General features: G+C 41.0%; 1 protein-coding gene across 2 annotated transcripts in view; it reads left to right on the forward strand.

The window, feature by feature from the left end:
• Positions 1-25,750, forward strand: part of gbf1 (golgi brefeldin A resistant guanine nucleotide exchange factor 1) — a 338,792-nt gene that overhangs the window by 43,873 nt on the left and 269,169 nt on the right. For both annotated transcript variants that reach the window (XM_051922800.1, XM_051922799.1), the window contains exon 3: positions 19,991-20,057. In XM_051922800.1, the coding sequence (XP_051778760.1) occupies positions 19,991-20,057 (67 nt within the window). The remainder of the gene's footprint in view (positions 1-19,990; positions 20,058-25,750) is intronic.

A 25,750-nucleotide genomic window follows, 5' to 3' on the forward strand; every position in this document is an offset into this window, starting at 1 on the left:
GGCAAATTTGAATCTGATGGGGTCAGGGATATCCGGGGAATAAGGACAGTTTGTGAGGTAGGAGCTGCGATAGTTGTACACTCCAGTACAGTGGAACCTCGGGTCGAACTGTATGTAAATATGTATTTTTTTTAAAGTTTTTAAGCACAAATATAGTTAATTATACCATAGAATGCACAGCGTAATAGTAAACTAGTTTTAAGCACAGGGGAAAAAAATGAACATGTGAAAAATCTGTAATTTAATAAACCACCACGAAAAGTAACATTGCAACAATGCACGCTACGAACCGATCGCTGTAAACAGAAGTGAAAACAAAATCGAGCCCGGTGCATTCTTTAACTGCCTTCTCTGCCTTATGCGTCCAGTCCCCTCTCTCGCGCGCGCCTGTGTGTGTGTCTCTCTCTCTCTCTCTTGCGCCTGTGTGTGTGTGTCTCTCTCTCTCTTGCGCCTGTGTGTGTGTGTCTGTTGCGCCTGTGTGTGTGTGTGTGTGTCTCTCTCTCTTGTGCCTGTGTGTGTGTGTGTCTCTCTCTTGTGCCTGTGTGTGTGTCTCTCTCTCTTGTGCCTGTGTGTGTGTCTCTCTCTCTGTTGCGCCTGTGTGTGTGTGTCTCTCTCTCTCTCGTGCGCCTGTGTGTGTGTCTGTGTGTCTCTCGTGCGCGCGCCTGTGTGTGTGTGCGTGTGTGTCTTTCTCGCGCGCCTGTGTGTTTGTGTGTCTCTCTCGTGTGTTTGCGCGTGTGCGTGTCTCTCTCTCTCGCGCGCCTACACAGATGAAAGCAACTCAGGTGAGGAGTTGGGGGCGGGCACATGAGCAGGAAGTGTGCGTGCCTCGGGGACGAGGGTTAGAGTTGGCAGGTGGGGCTCTGTCGTGCGTGCGTGCGTGCGTATCCCATGGTCGGGTGACCTGGTGGATTATATATAGAAAAGCAGCCGGAACTGAAAAGAACAATGAAAAGTCAACGTGGTTCAGAGTTGCATGTGGACTGTAGCAGAGATGAAAGTGACTGAGGCGGTGTTTGGTGAGGTGCTACGTGCCTTGAGAGCGAGGGTGGACTCGGGAAGAGAGTTAGAGTTGGCGGGCAGGGCTCTGTCGTGTGTGCCATGGTCGGCTGCTTAGTGATTTGTTGGTGGGCGGGGCTCTGTCTTGCTTGCCATGGTCTGGTCTCTGTCTTACGTGCCATGGTCTGGTCTCTGTCTTACGTGCCATGGTCTGGTCTCTGTCTTACGTGCCATGGTCTGGTCTCTGTCTTACGTGCCATGGTCGGCAACGTCTTACGTGCCATGGTCGGCAACGTCTTACGTGCCATGGTCGGCAACGTCTTACGTGCCATGGTCGGCTCCGTCTTACGTGCCATGGTCGGCTCCGTCTTACGTGCCATGGTCGGCTCCGTCTTACGTGCCATGGTCGGCTCCGTCTTACGTGCCATGGTCGGCTCCGTCTTACGTGCCATGGTCGGCTCCGTCTTACGTGCCATGGTCGGCTCCGTCTTACGTGCCATGGTCGGCTCCGTCTTACGTGCCATGGTCGGCTCCGTCTTACGTGCCATGGTCGGCTCCGTCTTACGTGCCATGGTCGGCTGCTTAGTGAATTGTTGGTGGGTGGGGCTCTTGCTTGCCATGTCTTGCGTGTGTCTTGCTTGCCATGGACTTAGTGAATTATATATATAGATTCTAAAGATTCTCTGAACTGGAAAGTACTGCTTAAAATCCACACTAAATATAAAAATTCAAACATTATTATATACTGTATATTGTACTGTTTAATTAGTCAATTTCAAGATAATTCTGTGTATTTCCATTTAAACAAACTCTTTTTAGCAGTTTTTAATAACAACATTGTCTTAAAGTTTAGTTTATCAGTGAAGCATTCTGTTATGTTTGACACATTTGCTATTGAAATATATTATACCAGTAATGGCAGACTGCACGATAACGTGCAGTGAATACACTTGATTTGACCATTCCTAGTTTTCATCCTCTTTCTCTGTACGTTTAGCATTAGTTTGCTCAGAGGTTGATGCGCTTGCTGCTTCCTGAGCAGCTCTTCTTTTCTCCACCCTAGCGGCCCGCTTCATCTCTTCTTCCTTCGGCATCTTTTCGCATTAAAACTGATTAAGTCAGTTAAGTTTGTGTTGCAATTACTTAGTACATTTTTCTTCATTTTTCATAAGCTGGCACTTAAGTCTTTAATTTCCCTCAAGAATGATTTAAGATATGAAGAGGTAGGGGAAGTGACGTTGAAGGTGGTAGGGATGGGAACGGCGCCTGAACGCATGCACTGCACGGCCGCCCTGCTGCGTGCTGCCGAGAATTGATTCTACAATAAAATTAAAATAAAAAGAGGAATAACCTTGGAGGTCAATCATCACCCCGAAAGCGGATAGTAGACGTCACGTAGTATATTTGTATCAGATTTCAGGTCAATAGGTCAAATGGTTTGCTAGCTACAGGTGTGATGATGCAGGTTCAGCTCCGTGCTCCCATCCGCTGTTCGGGAGCCCTTGAACACAACATAGTCGGTAATGTTACCAATGAGCTAGACAGTGAGGCAATAACATTAGAGCAAGAGGTTGGTGCAAATGTGCAAAGTGCTTTTATTTACAAATGCAATAAAACAAAACAATGCGTCCAAATAAATAAGTGCAACAGTGCAGTGCTTCCAAAGTTCAATAAATAAATAATCCATTAAAACAAATGTGGCACATGGAGGTTAAAACAGAAAAACACAATCCTTTAAAACTGAGGTTAAAATGTTGTGCAGGAAGCAGTCTTTTAAAAACCAATGACAATGCCCGGTGCTTCTGTTAAACTAGCATCTCACCTGCTTCTCCCGTTAGGGCCCTGCAGCAGGCGACACGCTCTCTCTGCAGCTGACCTTCTCAATGTACTTCTGCTGCCAGTCGCCGTACCAATTCTTGGCTCCGGTCAGCCCCTCCTGACAGTGACTAAGGACTCCCCAACGACCAAGGCTCCCACGCTGGAGACACCATGTCCCAAGTCCAGACTCTCGCTGCCTTCCGTGGCCTTAAGCGGAGAGTCACCCATCTCCTGGTCACTCCCGTGCTTCATAAAAGCGACCACATCTATTACTTCCCTGGGTGTTGGCCAAACACCCAGGCTGTCTGCTCAGCTGCCGCAAGCCTGCTCTCGCTCGCTTTCCTGCACCGGCTTTCTCTCACTCGCTCCCTTCCTGTTTCCTTCTCTTTTCTTGTTCCCCGTTTAACTGTCTCGGACTTCTCTATATAATGTATGTGGCAGCTGTGGCAATCAACAGTTCCATCCATCCTCTTCCGCTTATCCGAGGTTGGGTCGCGGGGGCAGCAGCTTGAGCAGAGATACCCAGACTTCCCTCTCCCCGGCCACTTCTTCTAGCTCTTCCGGGAGAATCCCGAGGCATTCCCAGGCCAGCCGGGAGACATAGTCCCTCCAGCGTGTCCTGGGTCTTCCCCAAGGCCTCCTCCCGGTTGGACGTGCCCGGAACACCTCACCAGGGAGGCGTCCAGGAGGCATCCTGACCAGATGCCCAAGCCACCTCATCTGACTCCTCTCGATGCGGAGGAGCAGCGGCTCTACTCTGAGCCCCTCCCGGATGACTGAGCTTCTCACCCTATCTTTAAGGGAGAGCCCAGACACCCTGCGGAGGAAACTCATTTCAGCCACTTGTATTCGCGATCTCGTTCTTTTGGTCACTACCCATAGCTCATGACTATAGGTGAGGGTAGGAACATAGATCAACTGGTAAATTGAGAGCTTTGCCTTATGGCTCAGCTCCTTTTTCACCACAACAGACCGATGCAGAGCCCGCATCACTGCGGACGCTGCACCGATCCGCCTGTCGATCTCACACTCCATTCTTCCCTCACTTGTGAACAAGACCCTGAGATACTTGAACTCCTCCACTTGAGGCAGGATCTCACTCCCAACCCTGAGAGGGCACTTCACCCTTTGCCGGCTGAGGACCATGGTCTCGGATTTGGAGGTGCTGATTCCCATCCCAGCCGCTTCACATTCAGCTGCGAACTGATCTGGAGAGAGCTGAAGATCACTGCCTGATGAAGCAAACAGGACATCATCATCTGCAAAAAGCAGTGACCCAATTCTGAGTCCACCAAACTGGACCCCCAAAACACCCTGGCTGCGCCTAGAAATTCTGTCCATAAAAGTTATGAACAGAATCGGTGACAAAGGGCAGCCCTGGCAGAGATAAACTCTTACTGGAAACGGGTTTGACTTACTGCCGGCAATGCGGACCAAGCTCTGACACCGGTTGTACAGCGACCGAACAGCCCTTATCATGGGGTCCGGTACCCCATACTCCCGGAGCATCCCCCACAGGATTCCCCGAGGGACACGGTCGAACGCCTTTTCCAATTCCACAAAACAGATGTAGACTGGTTGGGCGAACTCCCATGCACCCTCCAGGACTCTGCTAAGGGTGTAGAGCTGGTCCACTGTTCTGCGACCAGGACGAAAACCACGCTGTTCCTCCTGAATCAGAGGTTCGACTATCCGACGGACCCTCCTCTCCAGAACCCCCGAATAGACTTTTCCAGGGAGGCTGAGGAGTGTGATCCCTCTGTAGTTGGAACACACCCTCCGATCCCCCTTCTTAAAGAGGGGGACCACAACCCCGGTCTGCCAATCCAGAGGCACTGTCCCTGATGTCCATGCGATGTTGCAGAGACGTGTCAACCAAGACAGCCCTACAACATCCAGAGCCTTGAGGAACTCCGGGCGTATCTCATCCACCCCCTGGGCCCTGCCACCAAGGAGTTTTCTGATAACCTCGGTGACCTCAGTCCCAGAGATGGGGGAGCCCACCTCCGAGTCCCCAGGCTCTGCTTCCTCATTGGAAGGCATGTTAGTGGGAAAAGGGAGGTCTTCGAAGTACTCCCCCCACCGACCCACAACGTCCTGAGTCAAGGTCAGCAGCGGACCATCCCCACCATATACAGTGTTGACACTGCACTGCTTCCCCCTCCTGAGACGCCGGATGGTGGACCAGAATCTCCTCGAAGCTGTCCGAAAGTCATTCTCCATGGCCTCCGCAAACTCCTCCCATGCCCGTGTTTTTGCCTCAGCAACCACCGAAGCCGCATTCCACTTGGCCTGCCGGTACCTATTAGCTGCCTCCAGAGTCCCACGGGACAAAAGGGACTGGTAGGACTCCTTCTTCAGCTTGACAGCATCCCTCACCGCCGGTGTCCACCAACGGGTTCGGGGATTGCCGCCACAACAGGCACCGACCACCTTACGGCCACAGCTCTGGCCAGCCGCCTGAACAATAGAGGCACGGAACATGGCCCATTCGGACTCAATGTCCCCCACCTCCCTCGGGACGTGGTCGAAGTTCTGCCGGAGGTGGGAGTTGAAGCTACTTCTGACAGGGGGCTCTGCCAGACGTTCCCAGCAGACCCTCACAACACGTTTGGGCCTACCAGGCCTGACTGGCATCCTCCCCCACCATCGAAGCCAACTCACCACCAGGTGGTGATCAGTTGACAGCTCTGCCCCTCTCTTCACCCGAGTGTCCAAGACATGTGGCCACAAGTCCGACAACACGACCACAAAGTCGGATCATCGAACTGAGGCCTAGGGTGTCCTGGTGCCAAATGCACATATGAACACCCCTATGCTTGAACATGGTGTTTGTTATGGACAATCCGTGACGAGCACAGAAGTCCAATAACAAAACACCACTCGGGTTCAGATCGGGGGGGCCATTCCTCCCAGTCACGCCCTTCCAGGTCACACTGTCACTGCCCACGTGAGCATTGATGTCTCCCAGCAGTACGAGGGAGTCCCCAGAAGGTATGCCCTCTGGCACCCCCTCCAGGGACTCCAGAAAGGGTGGGTACTCTGAACTGCTGTTCGGTGCATACGCACAAACAACAGTTAAGACCCATCCCCCTACCCAATCAACAGTTCCCGGGTACAGTTATGCTGCGGACTGTCCCTCACCTGTGCACTTAGGTGAGACACGCCCGCAGCACGAATCCACCCGGAAACCGCTTCAGCCACACTACCACGCCCCCTGGCAATGCCACGAGCGCGGTGATTATTTAAAACAAACTGGCCTTTGCTGGGAGAGCTGTGGACCCACAACACCACAACAGGTGGTATAAATCCTGGCCAGACAAACGAATAGCCACAATAGTGTATTATATAAGAAGATTTTCATCATTAGTTGGTTAAAAAATATTATCAATGAGTAACATTCAGTGTCGGAAATTGTGCTTTAATTTTTTTTTTTTTTTTTTCACTCATGTAAGACACTTTTTCTTTTGCTATTTTTTCAAGGTTTCTTAATTGAGTCAAGCCCAGATTAAGACTCTCACAGGCTCCTGGGTAACTAAATAAATATAGATTCTTAACAGAGAGTTGATCATACTTTTTAACATTGCAGCACACAGACACCTGATCATTTAATGCAGTGCTGTATTTTGTACATATGGCGTGCAATTACCCGATATTTTGATCTAACTTTCCCTCTTTTGTGATTTCATTATGTGAAACCTCAAATGTTTCATTGAGCACTTGATCTTGGAGGTGTTTGGGGTGGGTTCCTCCTTGGTGATTTAGTTGTGTGGGCACTGCCTCATTTCATTGCTAGGGTTTGATGAGAAGTCTGTCTGCCATCATGTCCCCTGGACTCACACCCAGAAAACTCTAATGGCAGATCTGACCCTGACAGGAGTGATCACACATTATTTGTTCTGCCTGTGTACAAATCCATCATTAGAAAATGACTTGGATTGTCATTACCTGTACTCATTAAATTTATTACTGTGCAACACCATTACTTTCTTCAATGTATCATTCAGTTACATTACTTACATGTTTTTACTTGCGGGTTATACTACTGATCATTAATTTGCCTTCAGAAGCGAAATTAATATTTTTATTTTATTAATTTTCATTGTAATCATTCCATACAAACAGATCAATTTATAACCCAACAAATTTGAAGACTAATCATATGCGCAAAGCATAGAATTATTCAACTCAAAATTATATATCGAGCCCATCTGTCTCGCTTAAAACTGTCCAAAATGTTTCCAGGGCAGGATCCAACCTGCGAACACTGCAACCAAGCCCCTGCCTCACTGGGTCACATGTTCTGGGCCTGCACTAAACTAACATCATTTTGGACAAAAATTTTTAAGTGCCTCTCAGACAGCCTTGGTATCATAATCCCTCCTAACCCATTAACAGCTGTGTTCGGTGTTCTTCCAGATGGACTTGAAGTAGAGAAGGACAAGCAAACTGTGATTGCATTCACTACACTTTTGGCACGCAGACTTATTTTGTTAAATTGGAAGAATCCTAATTCTCCTCTTATAAGTCAGTGGGAAACCAATGTTTTATATTATTTGAAATTGGAAAAAATCTAATTTTCAGTTAGAGGATTTGTACAACATTTTTTCAAAACATGGCAGGATTTAATCAATATTATTTTAGAATAAGAGAAATAACTATTATTGCATTTAACTCCCTTCTCCATCTCTTATTTACATAGATATTCACTTCTCCCTTTCTTTTGTTTAATGTTGCCTTATTAAAAAGCCTAAAGCAATTTTCCTTTAGCTAAGCTCTCCTTCTCAGGGGTGGGGTTTGATCAGAAGCGAAATTAGTGGTTGCCAAACATATTTTGTTTATCACCCCCTTTTAAAAAAAAAAAAAATGTATTTGCCCCAGTCCCCTCCTCCCCCCATCCAATCCCCCATAAAATCTACTTTCTATCTTTCCGCGCCCTGAGCGGCTCTACATGATAAGTATATGTAATAGAAAATAGTATGGAAATTGGATCAGACAGGTACAGAGACAAATTTGCATTTTATTCTGCATCTAGTAGAGATTTTTGAAATTTAGAAATAAGACCTTGAAACTGAAATTTTAAAATATATGATTTATTAAAAGTCAACAAATGAAGCATAATGTACGTAAACACAGAACAAATTGGAACTGAAAATTTAATTAAATTATTAAACATAGTAAATAACAATTTAGTAATATTGAAACAATCCTAATCATAAGGATGAGCCTGCAGTGATGCTACCAATTTATTGATATTCTGGCTGTGCATTTGTGAACAGCATTCTTAAATCACAGCGATCAAATATTTTCAGTCAGTTTCTTTTTTTAGTTTAAAGATTTGTGATCAAACTGGGCTGGCACCCTACCATCGCTGGAGCACCATCAGTAGCAATTAAGATATAAGTCAGGGGGATTTCTTTTACTTATAAAAACTCTTCCAATGCATGAAATATCAATTCTTCTTTAGGGTTAGTTAATAATTTTTTAACAAACAATAATTCTTGGCATCATGAATTTGTATAGAGAACTGGGTTGTTTTTAAATGATCACTTTTGAGACACTTAAGACAAACGAGAAACTGCGACAGGAGCTGCGTCAGGATAATAAAGACCTGGAAATGTGTCTATTTAATCATTTCAACGCGACCTTTAAAGGCATAGTGGCGAAATTAGAGGAACACATTGAATAAAATAGGTCTAAACTGAAAAAACTTGCCAATCAGCTGGATGACGTTAAGCAGGCATTCATGGCTCGAATTGAAACAGTGGAACAATTGGCATCTAACGCCGATGAAAAAGCTACAGCTGTGAATTCTGAATGCAAAAAACTCAGAGACAGACTTGCCGCCCTGGAAGATGGGCACAGAAGGAATAATATTAGAATCGAAGGTCTACTTGAGAACCGTGAAAGTACAAACCCAGTGAAATTTGTAGTAGAATTACTCTCTAAAATAATTGGAGATGACTTTAAATCAGATACCGAGATAGCAGCAGCTTATCGCATACGCAGATCAAATACCTTTAAACCTAGATCTTTTATTGTTCGCTTTGAGCGATTACGAAATAAGCTTGATGTGATGGCACTTCTCAGACACAAGCAAGAGATTATATTTGAAAATAATCTCATTCGTATTTTCCCTGACTTCTCACCTTCTACTGCTGCTAAACGTGCAGCCTTCTACAACATTAAACAGCTGTTACAGAAAGTCGATATCAAATATAGCCTCTTGTATCCCGCCAAACTGAAAGTGGATGTTCAAGGTCAATATTACATATTTTCCAGCAAGGAGGAAGCTGAAAAGTAATTAAGGAAGCTGATCCTGACACTCTTGTGAAAGACAACAGTGATAATAGTGAGGGGGGGGGGGGCTTGTTTTGTTTTGGCTGTGCGCTGTCTCTCGGTATGTCAGAGGACCGGGACATTGTGAAGTGGGGTCTAGCCTCACATGGGGAGGCAAAATGGGGGGGGTGGAGGGATATGGGAGGGAGAGAAAGAGAGAAGGCTATATCTAATCTATCCTTTTAATCCTTATAATTATAACTATCAACGCAACAATAGGCTGTATGGCAATAACTCGTTCGGAAATTGGAAATTAAGATTAAAACTGCCTCACTACCAGATAAGACTATAAAGTGACATCAAAAATTCAGAATCAATGTCTCCATGATGGGACAGTTAACTTTGTGAACTGGAATGTTAAAGGCCTGAATCACGAATTAAAGAGAAAGAAAGTATGCTCTCACTTAACAGGCTTAAACGCTAAAATAGTATTTTTACAGGAGACCCACTTACTAAGCAAGGATCAGTTCCGGCTGCAAAAAGACTGGACTGGCCAAATGTTCCATTCTAGCTTTACAAAGAAAACTAGAGGTGTTGGAATTCTCATACATATAACTGTCTCATTTGTAGCATCAATATGTAGTATCGGATCCTGAAGGGAGATATGTGATGGTCATGGGCAACTTATTTAACTGTGAAATGATTTTGATAAATGTTTATGCACCCAATGTCGATAAGGAATTCATGCAAAATCTATTCGCATCCGTTCCCAATGTGAACACTCATAAAATTATAATAGCTGGTGACTTTAATTGTGTTTTAAATCCACTCTTAGATAGGACTCCTGTCACAGGGGGACGACATCTTAACACTGCAAAGACAATTACACAGTTTGTAACTGACCACAACTTATCAGACTCCTGGAGGTTTCTAAACCCAAACTCAAGAACATATTTGTTCTACTCACCAGTGCATCATAGCTACTCAAGAATCGATTATTTCTTTATAGATAATAATTTATTGCCTACAATTAAATCTTGCAAATATGACACAATTGTTATCTCCGACCATGCACCTCTGGTCTTGGAGCTAAAATCATTATGCCCCTCACACTCACCTCGCAGATAGCGTCTTAACCCACTTCTATTAGCAGATGAGAACTGTACAGAATTTATATCCAAACAAATCAGTTTCTTCCTAGAGACAAACACACCCTCAGAGGTTTCTGCAGGAACACTCTGGGAAACTCTAAAGGCCTTCTTAAGAGGGCAGATTATTTCATATCTTTCCCACAGAAATAAATTAGAAACCAAGAAAGTGTCAGAGCTAAGAAGCAATATCCATATTACTAACCGAGAATGGTAAACCGGATGGCATGGACGCAGGTTTACTAACTAAACCGGATGGCATGGACGCAGGTACACGGCGATGGGACCATGAGACGTACTGCGCAGGCGCGTACAGCGCACGTCTCATAAACCGCAATCGAAGTCGTATCCACCGCGAACGAAGGACTCGCGGCCCAAAAACGAAACAACTCAACGGACGTGAATGAGAAATGAAGCAACAAGGCGCCCATAGCTAACGACTACCAACACAGCCACGCCAAAAAGAGGATTCTGCGCTGCAGCCCGGATTCAAACGGAAGAGGCTACGGCGGCCCCACAGGTCCACAAAGATGGTACGAAAGGCGCAGGCCTCACTGCCATATTGTGGGTGGCACTACTACGGAAGGCGCAGGCGTCACCGCCATATTGTGCGTGGCACTACTGCAGAGTGAAGTGAGGAGTAATGTGCTGCATGGGATTGTACAAACCGCTGAACGCTTTACACCGAATTCAAACACAATACAGCTCAACGATACAAACACGAGCTCACCTGGATAAGATCAATGAACGCAGGCGCCTACAACGCGCGTCTGAAACTGCGGAAGCACAGCAGATACGGGTTCAAAATGAACGAGCTCGACTGACGGATATACAAACACGAGCCCGGCTGGATAAAATCAATGTACGCAGGCGCCTGCAACGCGCGTCCAAGACGAACGAGCTCATCATATAAGAGCTCACCCATCAAAAAACACTCAGTCATGTGGTACACACAGATCATGTGCTCTCAGCACATATAAAGTGTATAAGGACAATACGGAGAATAGAGACCCAAAGGCGTTGCAGAGAAAAAAAGGCAGATAAGATATGAAAGCAGTGGAATTCGAAAGGCTCCAACAAACGATGGCGCGATACACATGCAGAGAAAGGTACAGAATATGAAAGCAGTTAAATCCACAAGTATTGTAGCGTCCCAGCCAGGTTAAGGGCCTTTTGGTTTTAAGTGACTGTTAGGTCCGATTGAGAGAGGACGGAGTTCAGCACGGAAGACTGATAGCGGGGTATTGATTGATGCGGTAAGGGGGGACGTTGGAGAGGGTGCTAGAAAGTTGTGTTTGGAGTTAGGAAGTCGGCGATTGTTCAAGTAAAACTTTTGTGACATTTTATCATATAAGTCGCTACAGTATCAAAGAACAGATAGAAAAGATCGCATTACCGCAAACAAAAGGTGATTAATCATCAGAAACAAGGGTAATTGAAAAAATAGCAGGACAAATTGAGGTCCGAAATAAAAGGCAAAGAGTAAACAACAAAGTCTTTTCGCATTTGCATAATTCAATGCACAAAACGTGGATTTACACAATAATGGACCATACGCTATGAGAATCTGTAGTCCCGGAACAGTTAAAACAACAAGAAGTTAAATTTCAAAGAATACACAATTCAGTCAGGTGTATATTGATGATCACGGAGAAGCGATGCAACTTTTACCCAACGCCGGGGGTAGGCGAACGAAGCGAGCAGGGGGCGGAGCCCCCTTGTTACTAGAATAGATGAAGAACAAGCCAGGCGTCCAAGTGAGGCTTTTCATAGGAAAAGGCAGGCTCTGTATACAGAACTCAACTTCTTGACAACTAAAGAAACTGAGCAACTTATTTATAAATCAAGACATCATTACTATGAACACGGAGAGAAAGCTAATAGATAGATAATAAGCTTTTAGCTCAACAAATCCACAAGCAAGAAGTTCGCCAGGGGTGGGGTTTGATTTGTTTTCAATCCTATTTTTTGTAAAAATTGATCTATTTGTACAGAATGATTGCAATTAAAATTAATAAAAAATATAGCTTGTATGTTTGCTGCCCAGTAATAAAACTGAAAGTTAGGTAGAGCCATGCCACCTTCTGCCTTAGGTCTTTTCTGCTAGTCTTGAAGGCTTCATAGATTTATTTGAAAAAACGTTTTGGCAAAACATGCACATTGCTAATGTATTGTTTGTAGGCGACTGAATAAAGCCGTTTTTCAAATATTCAATATTATATTGTCTACATTTCTTCTCTTGGATTCAGCCATGATATTATCTGTAAAAAGACTTAAAATTTACAAAAATGCAAATTTATCATGTACCTAAAACAAAATATTTTCAAATATATTTTTTAAATATAAAAATACTTACATGTAAATTGCTGATCTATGGGAGCAACAATAAGTTGCTTTGTATGTGGTCCGTGTAGGTTTGGTACTGACTAGTTATCTAATATGCATTAAAGTTTTTAGGAGCTTATTGCACCTGTGCTACTAAATCAAATTATGAACTGCAGAGCACACAATTCAGAAACATCCTAAAATTAAATTCATTCATATCACATATTTATAGTATTGTGCAGTGAACAAGTCATTATATGCACATGTTCCTGCCGATTCTGGGCTTATTGCGTAAAATTTTGATCACTTGATAGAGCACTTTGTTTGTTAAGACCTTTCATCAGCCTTGAATGCCAGTCACAATGATGCATGATTATATATGTGCATAGTGAAGTGGAGAAGTGTTTAAAAAATTGTAATTATAAATTTCTTCACTACTTAATTGTTGTGATTTATGTTCAACGCCCCCCTTTTGCTCCCGAGGCCACTACCCCTACCCCAAGAATCATTACACTGCCGCTCAGGGTGTGATACCACCCACTTTTGGAATCACTGAAATAAATAATTGACACAAATTCAGTGTGTGCAGATTAATATTTAACAATGAAGTGCAGGAGGCTGTTTTGCTTATACTGCTAGCCGTAGTTTGAATCTTGCCTCAGTGTTTACATGCTATAACTGTTGTTAGTGCTGTCAGTCCTCTCACTGTCCTTTATGAGTAACTGAAGATATGTGTGAGGTTCAACCCTTAACCATATACTTTCAGTTATAAAAAATGAATGAATGCTTGGAATGATGGACTTCTGCAGAAGTGCACATTACAATTGGAGATTGATTGCAGAGTCTCTCTCTCTGTTCATATATCAGGACTGTGTAACCTTGTTAACTTTTTATATCCTCTTACAAATGCGTGTCAGTATAAGTTAACCGATTATTCCTCATTTTCCTCTTAAAACTTGCACGAATCTGTTTTTGAATTCTATAATGGGGTAAAATGTGCACTTTTTTTTTATAACAAGAACAATTACTGCACTTGCATGCTGAAGTCCTCAAACTTAAGGTATTTCGATACTATACTGTTTTTCTTTTTTTGTAGTTTTTACTTTCTTCCTAGTTGTTATTGTGTCTTCTGAAGTGATTCATCTATTTACAGTTATGCCTGAGCGCAGTATCCATTTTATCTGTACTACTGATACTCTGCTACCAGCTTTTATACAGTATTTTTAGAACTTTGGTACCAAATTAATACTGAAATAGGTTTTTTTGACACCCCTTGCCAAGAATAGGTCCTTATGGTATGCTGTATACAATATCACAGATACCTAAACTACAATCACCACAACTAACAAAGAATTTTCTGCCTGTTTTAATAAGATTGAAACCAACCTAAGACACTGCCCAAGAGACCCACCTAAGACTAAAATAATTTCTAAGAATAATGTGGTCTGTATTGTCAAATGCTGCAGTCAGGTCTTGGAGACCAAGAACAGATGTATGACCTCTGTCAGCATTAACCTGCAAGTAATTTACTGCTTTAACCAGTGAAATATGTGTGGTATCATTTGTTCTAAAACCTTACTGAAACTTACCAAGAATAGAATGTTTATGTTTAAATAGTCATTTAATTGCTGCTTTTCCTAAAATTTTACTTAAAATGGCCAATTGGAATTATGTGTAAAGTTGTCAAGTACAGAGGAGTCAAGATTATTTTATTTGTGAAGGTGTTTAACTACTCAGTCTTTACATAATCTCGTAAGACCCCTGTATCTTATGAAGTGTTTACTATGGCAAATACATTATCGATTAGCACATCAGACAAAAATGGCCCCACAACATCACAGAACGATCACCATACTTGAAAGTGGGGATCAGGTTCTTTTCTGTATAGCCATCTTTCTTTGTATACCAAACCTACCTTGAGTGTTTGTTGCCAAAAGATCAGATTTTGTTTTGTTGTCTTATAGAACGTGGTTAAAATCAAAGTTCCAGTAGTGTTTAGCAAATTCTAGACACTTATGTTTGCGCTTTTTTTTTAATCTCCCTAACCATCCTGTTCACTTTGACTTGGTGCAAAATAAACTTGGTCCTCTTTCAGACAGGTTGATAAGTTTATTTAGTTATTTTTTTTTAATTTATTTATTTTTTTTTATAAATTGATTTTATTTTCATCATTCCATACAAATAATCAATTTTTACAAAAAATAGGATTGAAAACAAATCAACCAACCCCCACACCTGAGAAAGAGAGCATGGCCAACGGAGTAAAAATTTAAAGCTAGTAAAAATAAATTGTTGAGTTTAATAGGCGGATAAAGATAAATGGAGAAGGAAAAGAAATGGGAAGAGAATCTGCTTCCTCAGTGCTTTAAGAGCTTATTCTAAAATATTATTGATTAGATCCTGCCAGGTTTTGAAAAAGTTCTACACAGATCCTCTAACTGAGAATTTGATTTTTTCCAATTTCAAATAATATAAAACATGTTACCCACTGACTTAAAAGAGGAGAGTTAGGATTATTCCAGTTTAGCAAAGTAAGTCTGCGTGCCAATAGTGTAGTGTAGGCAATCACAGTTTGTTTGTCCTTCTCCACTTTAAGCCCATCTGGAAGTACACCAAACACAGCTGTTAATGGGTTAGGAGGGATTGTGACACCAAGGCTGTCTGAAAGGCACTTTAAAATTTTTTGTCCAGAATGATGTTAATTTGGTGCTGGCCCAAAACATGTGACCCAGTGAGGCTGGAACTTGATTACAGCATTCACAAGTTGGATCTTGCCCTGGAAACATTTTAAGACAGTTTTAAGCGAGACAGATGTGCTCAATATATAATTTTGAGTTGAATAATTGTGTGCTTTGCATATATGGAGCTCGAGTGAATTCTCTGCATTGCTCCCTTCCACTCCTTTTCTGTTATGTTGAGTGAGAGATCCCTTTTCCATTGTCCTCTTGGATCTTTGAAAGGGAGGGACTGTAAAATAATTTTATATATTGCAGAAATGCTGTCCGAGTCCTTGAAACTGAGCAATATTTTTTCCAGCATAGAGGAAGGTGCGAGATGAGGAAAATCGGGCAGGTTCTGTTTAACAAAGTTTCTAATTTAAAGATAGTGAAAGAAAGGTGTTGCTGGAAAGTTAAATTTGGAATGTAATTGTTCATAGGATGCAAAGATGTTGTCTATATAAAGATCTCTAAGCAATTTAATCCCAAATGTTTTCCAGATATTAAAAACTGTATATGTTTGCGAAGGTTGAAAAAGGTGGTTCTCATGCAGAGGTGCCACAGATAAAAAATTTTCCATGTTAAAATGCTTTCTACATTGGCTCCATACTCTGAGTGAGTGAAGCACAATTGGGTTATTAGTATATTGGCGATTGCATTTGTTGGGGCACAAAGCAGGGAATATATAGAAGTACTTCAGGATTTTAGTTCTATTGCGGACCAAGCCTGTGTATGTTCATCTATTTGTGTCCAGGTTTTTATAGCTTGTATGTTTGCTGCCCAGTAGTAAAACTGAAAGTTAGGTAGAGCCATGCCACCTTCTGCCTTAGGTCTTTGTAGGGTCACTCTTTGGATATGTGGATGTTTTAAGTTCCAAATAAATGAGGTTATGGTTGAATCTAATTGCTTTAAAAAATGATTTATTGATGTATATTGGAATGCTTTGAAATAAAAAGAGAAGCTTAGGAAGGATATTCATCTTAACAACGTTAATTCTTCTAGCTAGAGTGAGATGAAGGGTTGACCATCTATGCAAGTCTTGCTTAATTTTTTCCATATAGATGGCAAAATTGTGTTGATAAAGAGCTTTATGTTGTGATATTTACGCCTAGGTATTTAAACTGATCTGCAATGATAAAAGGGAAGGTGTCCAATCTAATATTGTATGCTTGAGAATTCACTGGAAAGAGCACACTTTTATTCAAATTAATTCTGAGACCAGAGATCTTTTGAAATTCTGTAAGTGCTGTTAAGACTGCAGGCACAGTACTTAGTGGGTCTGATATATACAGTACCATATCATCTGCATATAGAGAAATTTTCTGTTCCAGTCCTTCTCTGATAATCCCCTTTATCTGATAAGCATTTCGACAGTGAACCGCCAGTGATTCAGTGGCAATTGCAAATAGCAGTGGTGACAAGGGGCATCCTTGTCTGGTGCCACGTTCTAGGTTAAAGTAGTCTGAACAAATGTCAATACAAACTGAAGCTTCTGGATTGGTATACAGTAGTTTGATCCATGCACAAATGTTCGGGCCAAACCCAAATTTCTCCAATGTAGTGAAAAGGTAGTTCCATTCAATCATATCAAATGCTTTTTCTGCATCCAACGATAATATCATCTCTGGGGTGTTTGACTTTGCAGGTGAATATATTATATTAAACAGACGTCGAAGATTGGAAGCTAAGTGTTGGTCTTTAATAAATCCAGTTTGATCTTGTGATAATACTGAAGGCAGCACTTTCTCCATCCTTCTAGCTAGGACTTTGGAGAGTATCTTAACATCATTATGCAGAAGTGAAATTGGCCTGTATGATGCACATTGTAATAAGTCCTTATTTTTTTTAGGAAAGACGGTGATTAATGCTTGGCGAAAAGTTTGAGGTAGAATTTGATTGTCTCTAGCTTCTGTAAATGTTGCTAATAAGAGGGGAGCTAACTGAGTGTAGAATTTCTTATAAAAGTCGACAGGGTAGCCATCAGGGCCTGCTGATTTCCCTCTCTGAAGTGACTTTATAGCATCTAGTAATTCTGATAGCGCCAGAGTTTTATCCAATTCCTCTGCACTAAGAGTATCTATTTGTGGTATCTGTAATGCATCCTGAAATGCATTAAATTGTGTGTTGTCTTCTTTAAACTCAGTAGAATATAAGGATTTATAGTATTCTCTAAATATGTGCATTATATTTTTATGGTCAATGATTTTATGTCCGTTCATGTTGGTGATTGCTGGGATTGCATTGCGAACTTCTTGCTTGTGGATTGAGCTAAGCGCTTGTTAGCTTTCTCTCCGTGTTCATAGTAATGATGTCTTGATTTATAAATAAGTTGCTCAGTTTCTTTGGTTATTAAGAGGTTGAGCTCTGAATGCCTGTTTTTTAAACATTTTAATCCAGGCTATTAGCAATTTTTTTAAAGCTTATGAAGGTCAATACACTTTTCTCTCACTTGAATTGTGTGGTTCCCTAATTCCCCATGTTGATGAATGAATAAGGGAATTTGGTCTCATCACCACCTCATATAGTATTTATACCCCAGTGGGCTGCCAATAATTGTGGCATGTGATTTTGTTAAAAATAATTATTTTTGGACGACAGATTTTTTTTTTTTTTTAAACCTGTTGAATGTAGAAAATACAAGGGTAATACTTGGGGATGGAGTCCTAAATGAAGGGCCAGTACCAGTGGCAGATGGGGACAAAACACTCCAGGCAACAGGATGGTGCAAAGTGTTCAGTGCTTTATTAAAACAATCAAAGCAGTGTCCAAATAAATAGTGCAGTGTTTCAAATAAATAAATTAATTTAAAAGGGTAAAAATCCAAGTGATTAAAACCGAGGATACAAACCAAAAAACAGTTATTGGGTCAAATGAGCCAATCACAACTCCTTCCAAGCCTCCCTAGCTCACCCATCACTCACTCAGTTGGCATAGACTTAATACTAGAATCCCTGAAGCCTACGAAAAAACGTGTAATCCTGGCCCACCTTAAATTCCCTCACACCTTTACATTACATTATGCTGGCAAAGAAAACATACTGACTTAATTAAAAAAGCATGAGTAGTCGTTACTTCAGTGAACTGCCTTTGGAAATTAAACTAACACTACCCTGAACCAGATAAGATGATTAGAACTTAATATATGATGATGATGATGAATATAGCTTTATCTTCATGCACATAACTTGCAATCTTTGCAAACAAAAATAAAAATAAATGGCTTTACTTTCCACAAAATCTCACTAATGTGGATTCCTTGTCTTGCAGTTCTGCCATTTCCAGAACATGCAAAGACTGGATGAGCACCTTGACCACATGGGACTAAATCAGCAGCATAATATATGCCAGCCAGTGTGAAGTGTAATAATTGACCTTTTTCGTTTACTTTCACATTGTGGTTCAAATCGACGTTAAAGGAGAAACCAATTAAAAATGTCCCTATTCATGACATGCCATCAATTTCCTTTATAAGTTGTCCTTCCATTATAAGTTTTGTATATGTAAATACTGAACCATCCAGTCTCAATATATTTGTAAAAATTGTTCCCATATCTTATCTACATTTTTGCTTCCTACTGTTTGGTTTTTTTTTTTTAACCTATATGTTCTATGAAACCAGAAATTCAAACACAAAATAATGGAAATGTTTCTGGAAGAAGTCAGAGGTTTCTAAAGTGGGCATCAAATGCTCTGTTTGTGTACTTTGTGTGTTTGGGTTTATTTTGGTTTAAATTTTACTAGTATACAAGTTACTCCTTAGACATTTTTAGTTTATTTTTTGGGGTTTAGGCCAAAAGAAAGAATGAAAGCAAGCTAAATATATCCATCCATCCATTATCCAACCCACTGAATCCGAACACAGGGTCACGGGGGTCTGCTGGAGCCAATCCCAGCCAACACAGGGCACAAGGCAGGAACCAATCCCAGGCAGGGTGCCAACCCACCGCAGGATACACACAAACACACCCACACACCAAGCACACACTAGGGCCAATTTAGAATTACCAATCCACCTAACCTGCATGTCTTTGGACCGTGGGAGGAAACCCACGCAGACACGGGGAGAACATGCAAACTCCACGCAGGGTGGATCCGGGAAGCGAACCCAGGTCTCCTTACTGCGAGGCAGCAGCGCTACCACTGCGCCACCATGCCGCCCAAGCTAAATATATGATACTCATTTTAGATATTACAGTTCTTTGTTTAAAACCAGTTTTAATCCCTATGCATTCCCTTTCAGATTTCTGGTTTGGTGCATTTGCAGCACAGGGAGGCTAATGGAAACTTCTGAATCAAAATATTTTAACTTGACAAGAAATGCAGTGTTTTTTCATTATTGGTTATTTAAGACACATTGAGATCACTGAGTATTAGATCTGGCAAATTTTCTGAGTATCCACTATGTGTTTTCATCTATCATTGTAAATTGTGGAATGCACTTAAGCAGGCAGATTTCTATTCTTTGACCTTCTTAGTTATCTAATTTTTAGTGATGCACAACTGTTTTGTCATAGTGGCTGTAGAAACTTTGTGCCCACTAAGACAAAAAAAATCTACAGTTAAAGTGCATTTACATATGATAATAAACACATTTAGGATGTTGGTGCTAGTGTATCATGAAGATGTATCAACTTCTTGTATTTGTAAAGTGTTTCTGGTAGATAGAAATTTACATATGTTCTTATACTTCAATTATCTTTTATTTAGGATGAAGAGCAAGATCCACTGCTTAACAGTTTTAGCCATCTAAAGGAAGTGCTCAACAACATTAAAGGTAAGACATTTATAATTTTGCATATGCAATTTTTTATTAAACTTTGGTTTCTAAATGTGTGTTCTAATGCCAAAAGATGCTTATTATGATTTAGAGACCATTCCATAATTTGCAGAATTAAATGTATATATTTCCAGTTTAACTAATTTCATAACAGGGATTGTCTTCCTAAATAAATTTCCTGATTTTGCTAATAGGCAATGCTATTAAATCATTCAGGCAACTATTTCTTTACATACCAAACTCTTTTGTAACATGCAAAGCAATTAAGGCTTAAAGAAAGTATAATACAATGACTAAGTAGCATTGGAAATGAGAGTAAATTTGACTGTTGCTTATTATTTTATTTTAGATATCAGTTTGGGTCATTTCCTTTACTGTATGAAGTTTCTTCTCCCAATAAAACTGGTTTCTTATTTTGCATCAAAATGAGGTCATTGCCAGCTTTTCATTTATTGATCTTAAGTGATATAGTATGTAAGAGGAAAATCAGTTTTGTTACAAATGCAAACACTTTTGCACTTCAATACTGAAATGACAAGATTAATCTCTTTATTCTAACTCATGCTACATGTGGAGACAGGTTATGCATACATTTTTAAATAGAAGTAGACAAAAGCTTTAAGGACCATGTAGGAAAAGATTTTTTTATAACTGGTAGTTTCATCATACTAAAAGTTGAGCATGAAAGTTTCACAATTGCATGACTACACAGGTAAAAATATTGTTAATAAGAAGATGGTCAGATTTCATTAATTACGAATGCACTGCATAGGGGAAAAAAGATTGCCTGGTAAGTCGTGAATTGATAAAATAGATTTTGGAAATATAGGGTCAATATTAAGGAAAATAATTCTGAGCTAAAGTACATTTAATAGGAAATATAACTTTGTGTTCAAACTTGTAATAAATGAGACATTTTTTTAGAATTGAGGAATGCAGTTATATTTTACTCATTCTGGGGTGCACCTAATGCCAAATTCTGCATCTATATCTGTCTTCTACATTGTCAATTTTCTCTGGAAATGTTTTTGTTTTACGGGCCTTTTGGTGGATCTGATGCTACATATTGAAGTTTTGCAATACTAGTAACATACTGTCTTGCAGTAAATTTATCTTGACTTTTTCCTCTTTATCTTCTTATTATGAGCTTCTTTCTGAACTCCTTTCATTTCATATTCAGCTATTGCATTGTTTTTCCTTAGACTCATTGCTTAAATGGATTGTGGAAGAACAATGCTAACATCTGTCCAAGTTAGTTGTTAATGCTAGTTTCTGCTGTTTGGTAGTATTCTATTCACTGGTCTACAAAAAATATTTTTGTTTGGTCTGGGAACTTCAGACCAACTTTTTATTAAGTTTTTTTACACTGATTTCATTTATGAAATCTTATTTAAGGTAGCATATTAGGTTTCTTGAGATATACTGTACATCATTGTTGTTTTGACACTTTTGAATATCAATAAAATATATGAACTCAATATCTGGAGTTTGAACTATGTCCAACCAAAATTGTTTTTATGTGTTTGTTCTGAAAACAAACAAGAAGATGCTACCAGACACATTAAAACATGTTTATGTCAATTTACCTCAATATAAAAGCAAGGTCAGCGTGCTCAAAAATGTTTGAGGCACTTGCTTTTGCGCTTGTACTGCACATCCATCTCTCTTTGCAAGAATCAGCAATAGTCACTCATCGTGCTCGGAGTAAATTTCCCTGATATCAGTTTTCCATCACCTTTATGCCTTGATGAAATCTTTCCCCAAACCAACAATATTTGTCATAAAAAAATAACAATCTGAATGATGGTTTGTTGGTTCCTACCGCACCATGGGTACAGCAAGAGGCATTTTCTTCCGCTTGCCATTTAGCCACTGTGTTAAACCCAAATAGCAAATAGTGCAGCACACATAAGGTGCCCATGCTTGATCTTGGTCACCAAGTTTACAGCCAAAACAATGCTTGTATGCAGTTTTATGTCTGCCAGAAATATTCTTTCACTGTTCTTGTAGAGTAAATTGACTACAGACATAACAAAAATTGTCAGGATGGTTAACACAACTTCTTTTGCTCATGCCTGGCAACTAGTTTAAAAAGTCCATGGTAAACAAATCAGCAAAAACACTTTTTAATAACAACTTTCAAAGTAACAGTGAATCTAGCAAACACAATGTCCTGAAATGCAATGCAATGTTATGTTAAGGAAACAGTAAAACCGACTACCTACTGCAGCGTCGTGTCTGAGTTGTGTCATTAAGCTTAGTAACCAGAAACAAATAGCAGAAAAAAAATAAGTAAAAATCAATAATTTTTAAATAAAATTAATAATGGCAAGGTAAATAACTCACAGCTGTTAGTAACGTGTGGCGAATTTGTTTATCTTAATGGCATCCCCAGTGGAATTACAGTACACCCCCAAAATTTGCGGGGGTTGTGAAAAACCGCGACTTTTGGATGTGGTTAAAAATGCCTTTTAAATTCCTATTTTTATAGTTTAAACACTAAATACAGTATACCCCAAAGCACTTTAATTTTGTTGCAAACTCATCTTAATACATTACCTAAAAAATTACCTTAATACATTACCTAAAAACAGAATGTAAAGGTAAACCCATATACTGTACAGTACTGTACTACTATGTCTCCTGCGGTGCTAGAATGTAAAATACCGATGTTACCGCTATACGTACTGTAATTCATGCAAGCGCGTTTTCTTTGGTATGCGCTGTCATTTTCTTTGTTATAAGTAGAGTAAATACATAATAATTTCATTTAATTAAAATACAGTAAAATGTATGGGTACTCACCAATGATGAATGATATTGATGATGATGATGAAGTAGCTGTGCAGTACTATGCAGAGGATTTAAAATTCCTCGGGTGGCGCCTCTTCTTTAGGCTCTTCAGGAGGAGTCGTATCTTTGGACGGGTCTTCTTCTGGTAGGGTTTCGTGCTGGCTTTTCTTTATAGGTTTCAGGAACATTGTGATGGGAAGTTGCTACATTGTCTCCTGTAGTGAACTGCTGGTACAATTTCCATGCTTTCACACAGATTATGTTACTGTCCAAGGGGATGTTCTTCTTCCTGCAGTCGGTGATCCACAATGCCAAGGCAGATTCCATCCTGACGATATTTTAATTCCTTATAGTTGTTACCTTTTTGGCACTATCACAGAAACTTACAGATACGGTACTCCAGATTGCTGCTTCGTTCTTCTTTATGTAGGGTGTGGTGCTACATGCCATAGTGGTGTGCTACTGCAGCATAACTTTTTAGTTCCCGGAGCAAATCCAGTAGTTTAAACTTCACCTGGAGTGTTTTAAACTTCTTCTGGCGCTTAGGCTCAGTGCCAGAAGCCTTAGAAGGTGCAGGGTGTTTCGGCGACATCTTGTGTGTTTAAGAATAACAAAATTAATACAATAACAAAGTGGAAAACACAAGGACATTCAGCTGGAGACGCATCACAGGGCAGCAGTCAATCAGCAGCAAGGAGAAATGAATAACGCTGTCGGATTGGCTACTTTCACCATCCCAAACCGCGTTTCCCTCAGCGGTGGTAGACCCACTCAGCTGGAGATGCGTCACAGGGCAGCAGTCAATCAGCATCAAGGAGAAATGAATAATGCTCTTGGATTGGCTACTTTCATCATCCCAAACCATGTTTCCCTCAGCGGTGGTAAACCCAGTCACCTGGAGACGCGTCACAGGGCAGCAGTCAATCAGCAGCAAGGATAAATGAATAACGCTCTCGGATTGGCTGCTTTTACCATCCCAAACCACGTTTCCCTCAGCGGTGGTAAACCCAGTCAGCTGGAGATGCGTCACAGGGCAGCAGTCAATCAGCAGCAAGGAGAAATGAATAACGCTCTCGGATTGGCTGCTTTCACCATCCCAACCCGCGTTTCCCTTAGCGTTTGCTTCTTGTTCCCTCAACAGAACAGTATTGCTACGAAGAAAGCCATAAAAAATTGCGGAGGATATTTGCACTTTCCGCTAACAATTAATAGTTAGGTTCTAAGGAAAAATCCGTGAATGACTGAGACCGTGAACTGCAACTTCACGGGGGTCTACTGTACTAGTACTTATCAGTATGCTTACGTTGGCAGCACTGTACAAACAGCTTGGTAAGGTTTCATAACCTTGGCATATCAGTGTCTCACAGCTGTGTTCGTGTCGACGTGTGGCAGTGTCTTTCTTAGTGGTGTTCATTATTGTTGTTGCATGTTCTTGTGTGCCGTTGCAAAAATGTTGGAGCTTGCATTATAGAGCAGGCATGCGCAACCTTTCCGCTATTGACGGCCGCACTACAGACTTTTTACTTTAATAACGGCCGCACTACAGACTTTTTACTTTAATAACGGCCGCCAGTAAGTCCAAGTAAACTTAATAATGTTTTATGATTTATGTAAAAATTTACAGATTACACATTAAAACAGAGTATGATATATCTGACAATATTCAATTTACTGGTCTACATATGTAAAAAAATGTCTACGAAACGTCATATAGGACAAAAAACCTTTACAGCAATTGTTTCAGGAAGTTTGGAAAACATCGCCATTAATGGCTTCCTTGCTCTTGCATGTTTGCAGACAGACTTGCAAAGTCAGGGGACTCGCTGGAGACCATGATTAGCCGTATTCCAGACTCTAGATTGCTGTCTACCAATCGGGTTCGGTACTTGTTTTTCAGATATTTCATTCTGGAAAACGCTGCTTCGCACAAATAAGTGCTTCCGAAAAGAACGAGAATGTTCCTGGCCAGTTCTCGTAGTTGTGGGTATTCTACTGCTGATTTCCACGATGAATATATAAAGGGCAACATTTTGGTCAACATACCGACCCGGCTAAGGAAGGTTCTGCGGTGTTTGAGATTCTACACTTGCAGGAGTCTAGAGACCCCAGAGTCCAAATCGGCTTTCGGCGTCACCATACCGACCCGGCCGACAAAGATTCCGCGGCGTTGAGACCCCTTACTCGCTGGAGTCCAGAGACCCTACACCTGCACGGCCGCCATTACGTACACTTTAATATACACGTCCACGGCCGCCAAAGTCCTTGCCCACGGCCGCATGCGGCCGTACGGCCGCAGGTTGCGCACAGCTGCATTAGAGCAACCAACAAACATTACATTTCTTATTAAACTTGGCAAGAGTGGAAGTGAAATCAGAGACATGTTATTCCAAGTTTATGGGGATAATGCCATAAAGAAAACAGCAGTGTACAAATGGATTTTTTGAGGGGAGAGAAAGCATCACTGATGGCCTGTAACAAGCAGAACTGGCGAAAACATTGCAAAACATTTCTCGAGTTTTGTGTCAGAATTGTCGGCTGACTGCAAGAACAGTTTTCTGCTGAGCGTGTAAAGAGTTTGGGTGGAGAATTATCACCACCAAATCTCACATGTTTGAGTCCCAGAAAAGAGTGGCTTGTTTTTCTTGGTTACGGAGTGAGCAATTTCCCCAGGTTGAACAGATGAAGTAATTTAAAGTCTTACTCATGGGTGAGGGTAGTGTCAAAATTTTCATTGAATTTCTCTAACCCCATTCCAGTTAAAGTAAGAGATGTAGTTGAGGTAGGTAGTCATAGATTGAATTAGGAAAACTTTCTAAGACAGAGACTACAGTCAAGTTATGAAAGTGAATTAGTGGTGTTTTTTTAACCTTCCAACATAAAATTGCTCTTTTTTTCCA

This window comes from Erpetoichthys calabaricus, chromosome 2 (assembly GCF_900747795.2).
Source record: "Erpetoichthys calabaricus chromosome 2, fErpCal1.3, whole genome shotgun sequence".
NCBI classification, from domain to species: Eukaryota; Metazoa; Chordata; class Cladistia; order Polypteriformes; family Polypteridae; genus Erpetoichthys; species Erpetoichthys calabaricus.